At 38.5% G+C, this 14,606-nt stretch overlaps 1 protein-coding gene across 12 annotated transcripts in view; it reads left to right on the top strand.

Moving 5' to 3' along the window:
• The window catches only part of MBTD1 (mbt domain containing 1), a 55,942-nt gene that overhangs the window by 988 nt on the left and 40,348 nt on the right, over window positions 1–14,606 (top strand). For 4 of the 12 annotated variants that reach the window (XM_073310302.2, XM_073310298.2, XM_078848354.1 and 1 more), the window contains exons 2-5: window positions 9,720–9,921; window positions 11,163–11,302; window positions 12,800–12,914; window positions 13,012–13,097. In XM_073310302.2, coding sequence (XP_073166403.1) covers window positions 9,768–9,921; window positions 11,163–11,302; window positions 12,800–12,914; window positions 13,012–13,097 — 495 coding nt within the window. In that variant the 5' untranslated portion in view covers window positions 9,720–9,767. The other 8 variants (XM_073310301.2, XM_073310305.2, XM_073310299.2 and 5 more) reach the window with 8 other exon arrangements.

The raw sequence follows: 14,606 nt of genomic DNA on the forward strand, positions 1-14,606 counted from the left end.
GAAGGAGCCCGGAGACAGCACCGGGGCTTTGTGCGGGAAGGAAAGAAAACAGCAGCAGCAGTCACAAGCCCTGGTGCTTTAGGCTACTTTGCTCTCCTCTTTTCTGGATTCTCCGCCCCTCCCGGCCCCCTCGTGTGTGTGCCTGCGGGGAGGGAGGGCTGCAGCTCCGATCCCGGGGCTGCTCCGCTGCTTTCTTTTGTTGCGATTCCTCCTGCGGTAATTTTCAGGCTTCCCTTAGTTCCTGTGAGAGCTCGCGCTAGGAGTTTTATTCGTGCAACTTTAATCTGCATGGCAGCTCTGGAACGGACTGTGCAACCAGAGTAGGTTGCAGCAAATGCGGAGTAAAGGTTGCATATAGTTGATATATAATTACCAGAAGGTACTCATGCTGGGACAGTGAATGAGCATAGTGTTCCGCAGTGTTATGAGAGAGCCTCTAATACCTCGCTGAAATACATGGCAATATCTGTCATCACCAGGAGAGAAACTGGTAATGTGCGGGAGGACAGCACAACCCTGCTCAGACAGGTTACCTTTTGTTGTGATCCCTTCTTCCTTCAGAAGGTTGTAGTAGGTTTCAGATCTCTGCAGACAGCCTTACTGTCTCTGCAGGATCTCCTGACAACCAGAAACAATGGCAATGGGTTGTTTTTGTTTTTACCTGGACAATTCAGGCCTGCCCTGATTGTCATTCACTGATGGGGGAGCTGGGTTGGGGATAATACTTTTTTATTATAGTATTATCCCTTTCACAATTAAAGCTTTTGCAATGAGGGTTTAATGAGACACTAGATTTTTTTCAAATGTTGCAGTCACTTTACCTATGTTATTAATGACAATTTGGGATTTTTAAAATGCTTTTACTTTTAAAAAATCCAGTGTGATAGTTTGCACGGGTCGGCAACTTTTCAGAAGTGGTGTGCCAAGTCTTCATTTATTCACTCTCTAATTTAAGGTTTCGCGTGCCAGTAATACATTTTAGCGTTTTTAGAAGGTCTCTTTCTAAGTCTATAATATTTACTTTACATACAACAATAGCTTAGTTGTATAAGGTTTTAAAGATGTTTAAGAAGCTTCATTTAAAATTAAATTAAAATGCAGAGCCCCCCGGAGTAGTGGCCAGGACTCGGGCAGTGTGAGTGCCACTAAAAATCCGCTCACGTGCTGCCTTTGGCACGCTTACCATAGGTTGCCTACCCCTGGTTTATGGTTTGGTTTACTTTTGGCATTTTTCTCCCTTTGAGCAATATGACTATGAAGCTAGTTTCACTTTCAGATTTGTAGTAGTTGGATTTCCAGGTATTGCATGAAAATTCTTGGTTTTAAAGAGCTACTGGTTATAGTAGACTTTTTTTAAAAAATTGACAAACCAGTTCTGTTTGTCATCTTTTATAAAACCTTATTCTTACAAAATGTACATGTTGGGCCATATTTAAATTGGTAGTGTCCCTTTAAAAGTTTCTATTCTTTTTATAGGGAAGTTGTCATTTAAAGCTTGAGAGGCAGCCTAGTGATTTGATGTTTTTAGTGTCAGGGAGTCACACACGGGTCTCAAAGCTTCAAAATGAGGTAAATAACAATTATATTTTAGATTTTTTTTTATTGTATTAAGTAACCAATCTAGAAGAAAATTAAATCTGTATGCTAAACTTGCCTTACAAATGGGGGAGGGGGGGTCACTTAGTCTATAAAATAGCAGCTTTGTAATTCAGTGGTATATAGTCTATTTTAACTAGCTTTTTTGAGCAAGTTATAACACAGACTACTGGAAAACATAGGAAGGATAAGTTTCCTAGCTGGGGAGTTATTTAACATACAAAGGAACAAATAATTTAGGCTTTGGTCCTGAAAACACTTAAGTATGTGAATAACTTTACACAGTCGGACAGGATTGGGGCATGGAGGCAAGATTTCCTTAGTTTCTGCTTTATAAAAATTAATGGCTGGATGGGGGAACATAGGTTAAAGTGTTTAAGGGTTCGTGCTCCTGGTCTTTCATTTTTTTTCTCTTAATCCGTAAAATTCGGCCTGATTTTGCAAGGTGCTAAGCACTGTCAGCTGGCAGCTAAGTCAATTTCTCTCCTTGTTGCTGTGCAAAAGGCCCATAAAATGGAGGCTGCAAACAGCAAGCCAAACGGACATGGGAAACAGACGATAAAGAATGATGTCAAATAGACACACTGAAGACAGAAGTGCATTTCTACAGCTGTTCAGCGAGTCATTCTACATGTTACTTTTGTAAAACATTCAGATAGAATTTATATTTGTAAATGTCTCAAAACCCGCTGTCCAAAACTTGTAGGTAAGTTATAGGATTCCAGGGAATCAGAAATAAAGATTTTTATTTTATCTTTTTTAAAAGCTGGTCACATTACCTTTAGATTGCTGCTTAATTGTTTGTTTTTCCTACTGTTGTAATGTTATGAGAAGGTATTAAATTCACAGTGCAACGGGGGATACAATTATGCTAAAGCTTTACATTTTTAATAAGTTGCTGTAGGGAAAATTGTTTTGACAAGATTTGATTTTAAAACTGTTGTAATATAACTAATTTAATTTTTTTGTGGTTTAGAGCAGTGGCTCTCAACCTTTCCAGAGAACTGTACCCATTTCAGGAGTCTGATTTGTCTTGTGTACCCTCAAATTTCATTTCAGTTAAAAACTACTTGCTTACAAAATCAAACATAAAAATACAAAAATGACATCGCACCTTACTGAAAAATGGCTTATTTTCTCATTTTTACCATATAATTATAAAATAAATCAGTTGGAATATAAATATTGTACTTACTATTTCAATGTATAGAGCAGTATAAACAAGTCCTTGTCTGTATGAAATTTGAGTTTATGCTGACTTCGCTAATGCTTTTTATGTAATCTGTTGTAAAACTGGGAAACTGTTGAGATGAGTTGACATGCCCCCTGTACCGTACCCCTGGTTGAGAACCACTGGTTTAGAGTTTGATCAAGCTCAGAGCTAGGACTGGGATAACTGCATATAATGTCAACGGTGTCTTGATTAGAAGGAATGGGTACATTGCAGTATTCTTCTAACATGAAGAGAAATGTTGCGTAGTGATAATGTCTGATAGTTGAGAATATTTGCTTAAATAGTCACTGCTCCCGGATACTGGGTAGCAGTGATGACCTTATGTGCCTCAGACCTAGAGGTTATGCTGATCCTTTAATGCAAGAGTGTTGATCCATGCCACATTCACCTCCTCTATATGCAATGTACTTTGGGTTAGGTTTGAACATCGCGTGCAGACTGAACCTGAAGTAGGATGCAGCTGCCAACCTCTGTGTTGGATAGGCCTTTGTTAGCTCATAAACTGTATTCAAAGTTCTGCGCAGGTTCCTTGTTTTCTTCTGTAAGTAGTTCTTGAACAGTCTGGATGGTCTTGAACCTGGATTCTCTAGACCTTCCCCCACACCTCCACTTGCAGCTTGTCTTGTCATGGCAGTTAAGTGCGGCCACGATGTTCTCGCTGTGAAGCTACGCAGTCTCAGTAGTAGGACATTCTCAATTGAAGACTTCGAGCTTTTGGAATTTGCTGCCCATGATGGCCTGCCACTGCTTGTGTTCAATCTCCAAAATGACACAATTTAGGAAGTATTTTTATGAAGTATTGGGTGTGGTAATTTGTTTATTTTGCTTAGTTCTGGCTTGTATAAGGTACCTTCATCAATAGCATTGTAGATCGTCCCAGTTTAAAAAAAAAAAAAAAAGGCACATTACTGTGTACAGAGAAGACATGCAGTCATATGCTTAGTTTCTACATGCAGTTATTAATATTATGCAGATCAGATAATTGCGTATTGTAGGGACTATAATTTCCATTTATCTGATTGGCACATACCAATTTAGACACATTTGCGTGCTCAGCTTTAGGGAGGGGAAAAGGTGTTAACTTTTTGTGTGAGAGCTCTCAATGATTAGAATGGTTACATGTTTTCAGATATTTGATACAGATAGGCTGTATGTCACTAGGCATTCACTCGTCGGAGGGTTGTGTCGTAGAAGGCACAGATTAAACTGTTCTTTAAAAAGCCACATAAGTATTTATTTATTTCACCAGCAGCTGCATTCAGTCCTATTTCCACATAAATTTGAAGTGCTCTGTATGTCCCAAGTATGCCAAAAGCCTTTTTTCCTGCTGAGGAGTCCATAATCCCTTTAAGGAAGCAAGCCACAGCCTATGTGCCCAAAGTTCCAGGTCCGGTACCTTCTTTCTAGCAGCTGTGACTTCCCCATGCTAGCATACCCGTCTCTGGTGCTGTTTCCCCCAACACTACTTTAGTAAGATGCCTTTCTGCAGTGCTACCACTCTTCCCAATGACTGAAGTTAAAAAAAACTCACTACGGTCCCAGATTCTTCCCACTCCCAGCATGCTTTGCAAAAGGATACCAATAGGCAGGGCTCCCCTCCATTAAGCTATCAGTAGGTGAAGCTAGCTGGCCTTTATCCTATCCTAATTTTGACATTGATGCAAACTTTCTACAGCCTGCTTCCTGTAAAATCCCACATCAAAAAGTGCTTGGGTTTTTCCTTCCTTTTTGTATGTGTAGTTCACACCATGTATATCTATATACTAATGGTCAATTACTTAATATGATACAATTCTATTTGAGAAAATTAAAACTGCTGTTAGTTTCAGGCAGACTTTTAAAAAGAGTAGTTATCCAAACATCAGTGCTTTCAACCTGTCCTTTCCACTTATTGATTATTACTAAGGTACTTGATTGCAAATCTGAACATTATACTTGGTCCCATTCTGCTTATAGTTATTCCACCTAGGCTTGTGATGTCAGGTCTTGTAATCTAAGCAAACCCAAGTCCTGTGGGAAGCAATATCAGTGGTTCTAGAACTAGTACTCTTCTCTCATGCTGCAGCAGATTCTGGCTTTCAACAAGGTATTAAAAGGAGGCTTCTGTGGCGCACACTGCAAAAGTAGAGGTGCTAGACATGATCTGGCAAAATTCCAGTTTCAGTAAATTGCATACTGTCTCCCTAAATTTCTCCTGAATATATATGCTGTCCCCTATTTCTGTACTTACTAGAGTGTGATCTAAGGATCAATAACTAAATATTAAGGCTATACAGCATTAAATGTCTGTTGTATATAGCTCTTCAAAAGCCTGCAAATTCTGAGAGCTTTTGAGATTGCTGGGAGTCAGCATACAAAATGACAATTTAAGCAAAGGAAAATATTCTTGGACACTAAGACACCTTGTAGGTTTGGGAAGGAATCCCCAAGGCTGTATCCATTCAAATTTACTGTTAGTAGTGGTAACTGGCTTGAAGACGCAACAGAAGAAATATACTTGTGCTAGTTCATAGAATGGGAAAAAACAATAGACTTGATTAGGATTATGCTCCTGCATTTTAGCAGGTTCCCCCCAGACAGCATGAAATAGACTAGCGGTCATCATGAATGCCATGAGGGAATCAAAGTCACAGAAGTGGAATCATGATGCAAGTTCACTTCCTTATTTAGCTGCAGGCATCTTGGAGTGGTTCAAGTAAAAGGATCAAAACCTAAAAAGAAAGGGAGAGATTAGGAAAGAGAAGGGTGCCACACTTCATCCTGGGTCTGGTTTCTTCTCCCCCAACAGAAAGATGTGGGTAAGTTCCTTCTAACAAAAAATAAATATGATGCCAACATGAACAAACCTTTAAATTTGGCCTGGAATAAGATTAATTAAATAATCTCTCTTGTTTGAATCACTGAAATAGGGATATTATTGTTTTTATTATCTATAGCCTTTCGTGTCTTCAGATTTCAGACCACATAGTCCAGAAATATCGCCCTGCCTGTACAGCAGGAGTAAGTTATAGTTTCCCCTGGCATGACTTAACTCCTTTGTTGCCACATTTCTCATTATTTATAGGCTGCATCTGTTATGTAGTTCAGCAGCTCTGCATAGATCAGATGTTTGTTTTTCATTATACATATCTGTCCATGGTATACTTTTAAAATGCACCTCCCCACTCTGATGGTATCCTGAAAATGTTTCCCTGAAAATCTGGGTCTTGCTGCATGGTAACTACATTGATGTATTGCAGTTATTTGGCCAAGTGAGAATGGGCTTATGAAATATTATGGGGCTATGCATGACATAAATATTTTTGTCTATAAGACTCTTCATTAGATTTGCTATTTTGAAAGTGTATATATTTTTCCTTTTGGAAAAACTGTAGTTTTGTCAGTTTATAAACTGTGCGCTGCACAAATCCTAGAATCATAGGGTTAGAAGGACTGTAAGGGTCATCTAGCAGTCTAACCCCCTGCCCAGATGCAGGATTTGTTGTGTCATCCAAGACAGATGGCTATCCAGCCTCCATTTGAAAACCTCCAGTGAAGAAGCTTCCACAACCTCCCGAGGCAGTCAGTGCCATTGGCCTTCTGTTCTTACAGTTAGGAAGTTTTTCCTGAGACTTGATCTAAATCCCTGAGCATACACATACAATGCAAATATTAATCAACTACAAGAGTGTTAGACGCAAATTCTCCCCTAAACACAGATGCCATTCACCTTCTGGCAAAAGTCTGAATAAAAATACTTTATAGAAGCCACAGTCTTCTTTTTAAACTTACACAGACAGCCCCTTCCCCTCCAAACCAAAACTTCCACATTCCAATGGGTTAAGATAATGGAACAGCTTGACCAAGCACAAGATTTATGGAGGAGGAATGTTATGCCACCTTGAGCAGGTATGTATTGGTAGGCACATTTGATGTGTATGGTTATTTTGAAGATGGCTAGATTGATAACTCCATGTGTTCTTGAAACGTATTAATTTAAAACATTTTTGCTAAGTGTGTTTTCTTTCATCTGTGAATGATTTGACAAAGAGGGGTTGGCCTAGACTGAATGCCATGGTCAATACAGTGTTAAACATCAACTGTAAGAAGTTACAAATCTAATGAAATGTTGAGGATGAAGACTTGCTTTCCTCTTGGTTAGTGTGCTGATCTGTAACTGACCAGAATTGTTACTAGAACACTGTATCCATGGCAACCTGTTGTTCAATTGCTAACTTAATTTTAACACACAGGAGGTAATAACTGAGCTTGCATCTCTTAGGCTTATAATCGTAATAAATAATGGCCTGCAGGTGAGGCTTTTCCTAACAGTGAGGACCTGGTCTGGTCTTGGTCTTTTGAAGTCAATGCAAGTTTTTCCATTGATTTCAGTTTGGGTCAAATTGGGGTCTAGTTCAAGAACGCTCCACTCCTCAGCCAGTTGCTGACTGGAGGGAAATTCCCTTGGTTCACCTGGTTGTCATTTTTTAAAATATAATTTTGAATTACTAGCTGAGGAATCTCTGTGTAGTTTACAGTGCATTGACATTTTTGATGTTTGAGAGCGGTTAGTGAGGTAAATGTGTATTCACCCCATTACGTATTGGTGGGTTTGTTGTAAGGGGGTGGGGAGGCTAGGACTGGGTGGGTGTGGAAACTATATTCCTCTCTGAATATTAGAAAAGTTCTCTCCATACCAGGATTTAGGCATATTGCCAGGCAAGAGTGGAGGATCTTCATTTAAAAAAACAAAGCGAGAGAGTGGAAAGATTGAAAACAAATGTCCTAAAACACGCAGAGTAGGGACGATCCAACCAGATTAGATGATTGGACCAGCAGGTGGCAAATGTAAAATAAGTATGTTCTCAATGGAACAGTCACCTAGCATGCTGATCAGGAAAAAAGATTTGGAGGATTATTTTGGAGAAGTCTTAAAACTAGCAGTACAGGGAGCAGGTCCAGTGTAAAAAAGGAAAGTGAAATCCAGTCTTTTAATATCACTTCCAGTCTCTTAGTGTATATGCTAACTTTCAGGCAGGGTTGGCTTATCAAAAATATCAGGGACAAAAACCTAGCTTTGAGTTTTTCAGCTATCTTGCAACACTCCCTTCCCCCACCCACACTTAAATAATTGAATTTCTTTCTTTACCCTATTTTGTTGATCTGTCTCCTTACCACTTCCTATTAATTTCTATCCAGTGGGTGGAGAGCAGTTAATTTGGTGAGGACTAGATTCTGTTCCTGGTTTGGCCACATACTTCCAGTCCAACTTTAGACAACTGGAGTAATCTCCTTGTGCTTCAATTTCCCCTTTATAAAATGCAGATATCTACCTCCCTGGGTGGTGTTAAACATAATTAATGTTTGTAAATGCTTTGAGATCATTTAGTGAAATAGCTTATGTGAATCCTACATCGTATTTCTACCTATTTTGTGTAACATGTCAGTTTTGTGGTCTGCAAGGGATGTCCTCTTGTTATGACATTTTTAACATGCATATTTACCATAAAATATTGTCTTCATGCATGGAATCACAGATGTCCGTGATTTCTGTGAATGTGATTCTGTCTCTGGCAGGTGCAAGGGAAGGATCACAAGACAAATGGTTAGTCTTTGGGATTCTCCCACTTTGGTGATTGATTGCAAGTATGTAGGAGGGAAATGCAGGCAGAGTAGTGGATGCACAGAAGTATCTGATCACGCTCAGCAGTTAACACAAAGAGAAAGGGAAAGCAGTACAGAACAATAACTAAACAGACACTGGGCCTGAATCTTCTCTCACCATCGTAGACTGAGACAAATGCAGCTCGTTGGAGTTGCGTCAATTTAAAAATGGTGGTAATTGAGAGGAGAATGAGGGCCACTGTCTTCTGTTGTGTGAACTTTAAGGGGAATGGTTATGAATAGGGCCTTGGTGTCTTTGGCCAAAATTCCATGTTTGAATTATTGTGCACTGTGCCGAACCAGTAATTTCTTGCTCTCCATTCTGGCAGTGGTTACATTTCAGTGGTTCTCTGTGAAGCATTTGGGGATCCTTTGCGGTGAAAGATGGCATGTAAAATACATGTTCGAGATGCTCCGCAAAATAGGACATCAATACGTTCATTGTTTTATACATTTCGAATGTCTTCATTGCAAATTTGTGAAACCTCTTCCATTCTAGCAGTGAACTTCACTTGTGTATGTTTCCTCATAACATGGTTAAAGGAAAGAGCTACCATTAGCCAGGATTTTCTTCTTGTATGTAACAGTAACAAATTAGCCACCTTTCTATTGAAGCTATTTATATGGACCCCATTACCATAGTATCTGAGCATGTTACAATCTTAAGTACCACATTTTACACAGAAGGAACTGAGCCACAGAGCGGCAAAGTGATTTGTCGAAGGTGACACAAAAAGTCTACGGTGGAGCTGGGATTTGGACACAGGTTTCTCAAATCCTAGACTAGTGCCCTACCCAATAGACTATCCTTTCTCTTTGATCAAACAAACCTTTCTAAGGTCTATGACTAGCTCAACGCAAGCATATTAAAGTTTTTAGTGAACTTGGCTGCAGCCATTTAGGATGCACGCATTTGCTTATGTGGTCTGACTGACTATCAATACTCTAGATACCAGGATTACTGAACTCTGAAGAGATGTCAGCAAAAGAAGAGATTTGACTTGTCACATTACTCTTCAGCCTGTTATGAGACAGGATTTTTTTTTCTTGTATATAACTATCAAATACTGGCTAATTCTGCCTCTAAAGTTCTCAATCCTGAACAATTTTATTAGCAGGTACATGGCTGATATCTCTTTGTATAAAGAGAAGATACTTTAATTCACCCTGCAATTTACTGCATCTCCAAAATCTTTACATTAAGAGTATTCTAATTTTTCTTGTGTTTTTGTGTTTTGCTTTTTAGACTGAGCATTCTTCACGGTCAGAAAGGAAGAGACGTGACTCATTCGGGATGTTTGACGGTTATGATAGTTGTAGTGAGGACACTAGTAGCAGCTCAAGCTCTGATGAGAGTGAAGAAGAAGTTGCTCCCTTACCATCCAGTCTCCCCATTATCAAGAATAATGGACAGGTCTATACTTATCCAGATGGTAAATCTGGCATGGGTGAGTACAAAGATTTTCTGGAATTGAGTTTGTGGGTTTTCAGCTGGATCCCATTGCTCTCATATAACATATTCTGTGTTTTATTTCAAGCTGAGGTGTCATTTGTGTGGGTCTGAGAATACGTGTTGACTCTTTCTTTCTGAGAACAAAGCAGTTCAGTTGAAGACTTTTACTCCTAACAACCAGAAACAAGCAATAATTTCTGTTTGCCTATCAAGAAAGACACTATGCAAATATTTTGTGATGTATATAGTTTTATTTTTACATCAAGTAAATTTGTATTCAAATACGTTTTAGTTCTTAGGCTTCTGTTAAAGTGCTAAGACAGTCTTCCCTCTCAAAAGTTTGGGTTAACCCTTTTTTAACATCAACATTTTTAGGAGGTGAATCCAGAGTTGCGTTATACTGTATAACTTTGTAGGGCATTCATTAATGCTTTTATTATATTGGTTTTCTTTATGTGCTTGTAAAAAATCTTTACTCCTATTAAGTCCACTCTTTCAGCATACGGTGTTCAACCCCCACATGTTTGGAATCACATTATTGTGAGAAAGAGGGAACATTGCTTTCATCATCACAGAAAAACAATAGGACAGATATACTGCTCAGCAGTGGAATTATTTTGTGGTAAAACCCACTTGGGGCATCACAGTGGCACTAGTCACCTGCAACCTCTGTTTCTCTGGGTGTCTTAGAGCTGACTGGGTAGTGCAACACATAAAGTGTGTAATACCAGCAGGATGCAGGTGTTGACTGGCCACGATATGTGAGAGAGGCTTATGTGTAATTCAAAGGAAAATAGAGACACGAGTCTTATTTTTGGGTTGGGAGTAGTAAACATCAGATGAAGTCTGCATTCACAGATGTACACCTGAAGTCTCTTTTAACTCTAGAACTGGGTAGCATGCAGAGTGAAGATCAGCTTTGGATGAGTCATTAATTTCTGTTAGTGAAACCTGGGGGGGGAACCATTTCAGCCTCCACTCAACAAAGACCTTGGCATTTGAGTAGTTCCACTGAAGTCAGTGGGACTTGTCATTTTGTGAAGTTAAGCACCTGTAAGTCTTTGTAAGATCAAGGACTAAGAAATGGCTTGGTGTCTAAACAGTCAAAATGAAGCTAAGCGGGGCTGCAGCCAATAAGACCTTCATGGTGGAATCCTTATGTTTGGGTTTTACTTCTCTTTTAATCTGAAATTTTTATCACGCTTTACAGTTGAACCTTTTCTCTTCTCTGATTAGCCACCTGTGAGATGTGTGGGATGGTCGGTGTCCGAGATGCTTTTTACTCTAAGACAAAGCGTTTCTGTAGTGTTTCATGCTCCAGAAGTTACTCGTCAAACTCCAAGAAGGCCAGCATTCTGGCCAGACTTCAGGTAACGGTACAGAAACCATCTTGTTTACATATTTATCCTTGCATGTTTTACAAATAAGCATTTATCTGTCTGGTCTGGTTTATCTGAGCTCATGCATGTTTTTGTTTTATTTTTTAAATTAGGTTGTTTTTTAGTAAACTCATAGTAACGTAGCTGTGTTTGTGAGTCAAAATTTATCAGATTATTCACCTGCTGTTGAGTGCAAATTTCCTGTTGAGTAAATTCTAAACCTAAAACCTGGTCTTTTTAGCCCTTACAGGAAAATAAGTTTAAAAAGTTATGTTAGCAACATGACTAAAGTTAAACTAAGCTAGGTATCTTAAATGCTCAGAGCTGATTTCAGAAATGTGTTCACCTAACAAAAATAGAGATCAACACTTCTGTAAGGATCAAGGAGCAAATCTTGTGCTCAACACCTAACCTGAGTGGGTTGTGCAGATATGTTGAATGGGATTGTGGAAAACGAGTTTCTGCCCCTCCACCAACTAAGTAGCCAAAATAGTTTCTGTGGCCCATAGGCAAGGGCAGGTAGACAAAGGGAAGATTTGTGCAGAGGCTGATGCTCTGGTCCACTTTTGCCTTACCTGGTGCTGTTGAAGGAACTCTTATGGTGCACTTCCTGTGGGTATTTAGTTTTCTTGTGCAGAGGAATTAAATAAACTCTGCTGCCATGGGCCTACTGCACTTGCGGTAGAAAGAGCTGGATAATTCTTTAAATGTAAGTGTGTGGCATCTGAATAATCCATAGATTTAGCCTCAAAGTACTTGTTGGCTTCACAGATCATAGTGGCTAAACCATTGCTGTCACTTCATTCACAAATAAGAGTTTTTAAAAGACCCTATATAGAGATTGACATATTGAGCTGTATTAATTTTGGCATGTTGTAAACTGTTTTAATTCTCATTCTTTTTTCCCCTTTGTTAAATTAGTTTATTTAAAAGGTTAGTTAGCGTAGATGTGTTATAAAAATAACACTAATAGAGACTGCAACCTCAGCTGGCAGGAGATCAACTTTATGTTCTACCATTGTCTCTCACATGGAACCCCAGCATCTGTGGGAATATTGCCTAATGACTGGCCCTCAGAATTACATTTAAGATTCTGCCTTTGTCATCTTTTTGATAGTTACAGATGTCTAGGCCCTTTGCCCATTATCCATAGAACAGCAGCTGATGCTGTGTTCTGTGCAGGTTTCCATACCTAGGCAAAAATAATGTTTCTGACATTACCTCGAGTCTGCTTTTATGGGTTGAAACTATATTAATGCTAAGTGTAGCTCATGTGGTACTTGAATGGACAACTTCCATATTCTGTTTTATTTGTTAAAATTTTTGCCTACCAGGATAGCCTCATGAGAGATGCATTTTGTTTACAAAATTAATTGTGTAATGTTCTTGAACCTTTTAAAAGTGATTTTGTGTAGTAGTGTGAGAGGAACATTTTTGAAAATGTCCAGTTGAGAGTTTTGAAAGGCTTTATTTACTTAACTCTTATTGTCCTAGGGTAAACCTCCAACTAAAAAGGCTAAAGTTCTCCAGAAACAACCTTTAGTGGCTAAACTAGCAGCATATGCTCAGTACCAGGCTACATTGCAGAACCAAGTGAAGACTAAAACAGGTAACTGTGTATAATAGAAATGAAACTAATTCTTGGAAATGTAAGATATGCCATTCACCCCTTGTACAGCTTCCTAAACAAAATAACTTTCTTTTAGCAGCTATCCCTGTGGAAGGTTTCAGTTGGGGTAACTACATTACTAGCAATAATTTAACAGCAGCTCCTGTTACCTGTTTTAAACATGTAAGTATCCTCCACTATTATTTTTTCTCTGAGACATTTTAAATTTATTTTAATCAAGAAAGAGCAACCAAATCAGTTACTTAGTATTTTATCATGTAATTAATTTAGCACTACATTAATATTTAAACACTTTTTTTACATAAAAATTATAGAAGGAAATATGCATGCCGCCTTCTTCTACTTGAAACTATTCTGACTATCATCAGCCACTCCTGTTATATATATGAATCAGTTTCAAAGTTACAAAATAGAAGGCTGGTATCTTAAGCCCTTGGGACCTTATTTATCCCACATTCAAAGCACAATCACAGATTGGTCAAAATTTATAGAATTTAAACCAAACCAGTTGGAGACACAGTAATAGATAAAAATGGAAACTACCTATTAGACCAAGTCATGCCTCTTGCAGCATGTATAAAATTGGTCTTTCGGCTCTAGGTTAGTTTTTCTCTTAATCGGATTCTTACTTGTTAGCTGTGTTACTTGGGGGGGGGGGGAGATAATTTTCGTAGTTATGAAGATAAAGCTATTCTTCACTTCCTTTTTCTTTGTACGTAGCATTATGGAAGTACAAAAATTGCTTAATTATGCATTAAACAACTTGGATATAAGCTTCTGTCAGCAGTATGTGGGTTTTTTGGCTATAACAGACAATATTCAATTCATATTTTAGATAGCACATCTGTATGTTTCAGAAACATTTTAGAAGATATTCTTTAAGAGCTCTATGTGCAAGTTAAATCCATATTTTTAAAAATTCTTTGTTGCTTCATATCTGCAAAATAAATTCATTAGGACTGGTCACAAATTTTCAGTCAAAATGAGGTTTTTAATGGAAATTGGGTTTTTGAGAGAGTGAAAATTTTCACGGAAAGCATCCGCTTTCCCAGATAGTTTCTGGTTTATTTTACTTGTATATTGGAAAACTGAAACATTTTAGCTGAAAGCTAAAACTTTTTTAATTTCTTTCATGAAAAGTCAAAATTTTCTGTCAAAATTTTCAATGAAAATGGCTTTATTTTGGTGGGCTCTGGGCTAAGGGTAGAAAAGGCGAGGTTATTGTTAGTTTTCTCCTGTGGAAAATTTCAACTAAACATTTTTCCACCCACATCTAAAATTCATGCTGGAAGTTGCAAGGTGCAGCTCTTAAGTCAGTGGGAGCTGAGGGCACTCACACCTTGCTGAACTGATCCCTTCACGTGTAAGGGCCTTATTGTTGCACAGAACAAAGCCCTGGAGTAGTGTAGCTTTGTGATTGATTGAGTGCCAAAATTCACATGCTTGAACAAGCATTTCTTCATTCTGGTATCACAATACTGTATGTGCTATAAAAAGTAATTTAGTTAGTGCATAGTGAAAGGTAGTTTTAAGACGAGACTGTGCTGTTTTAACAGCAATCTAATTGTGCTTTCAAATATAACTGAAGAACATTTCCATTGGAAAAATCTCGTGTGTGTGTGTGTAAGTAAAACGGTGTAAGCTGTGAACTGTTGTTGTTGTTGTTGACTG

Source organism: Lepidochelys kempii, chromosome 14, assembly GCF_965140285.1.
Source record: "Lepidochelys kempii isolate rLepKem1 chromosome 14, rLepKem1.hap1, whole genome shotgun sequence".
Taxonomy (NCBI): domain Eukaryota; kingdom Metazoa; phylum Chordata; order Testudines; family Cheloniidae; genus Lepidochelys; species Lepidochelys kempii.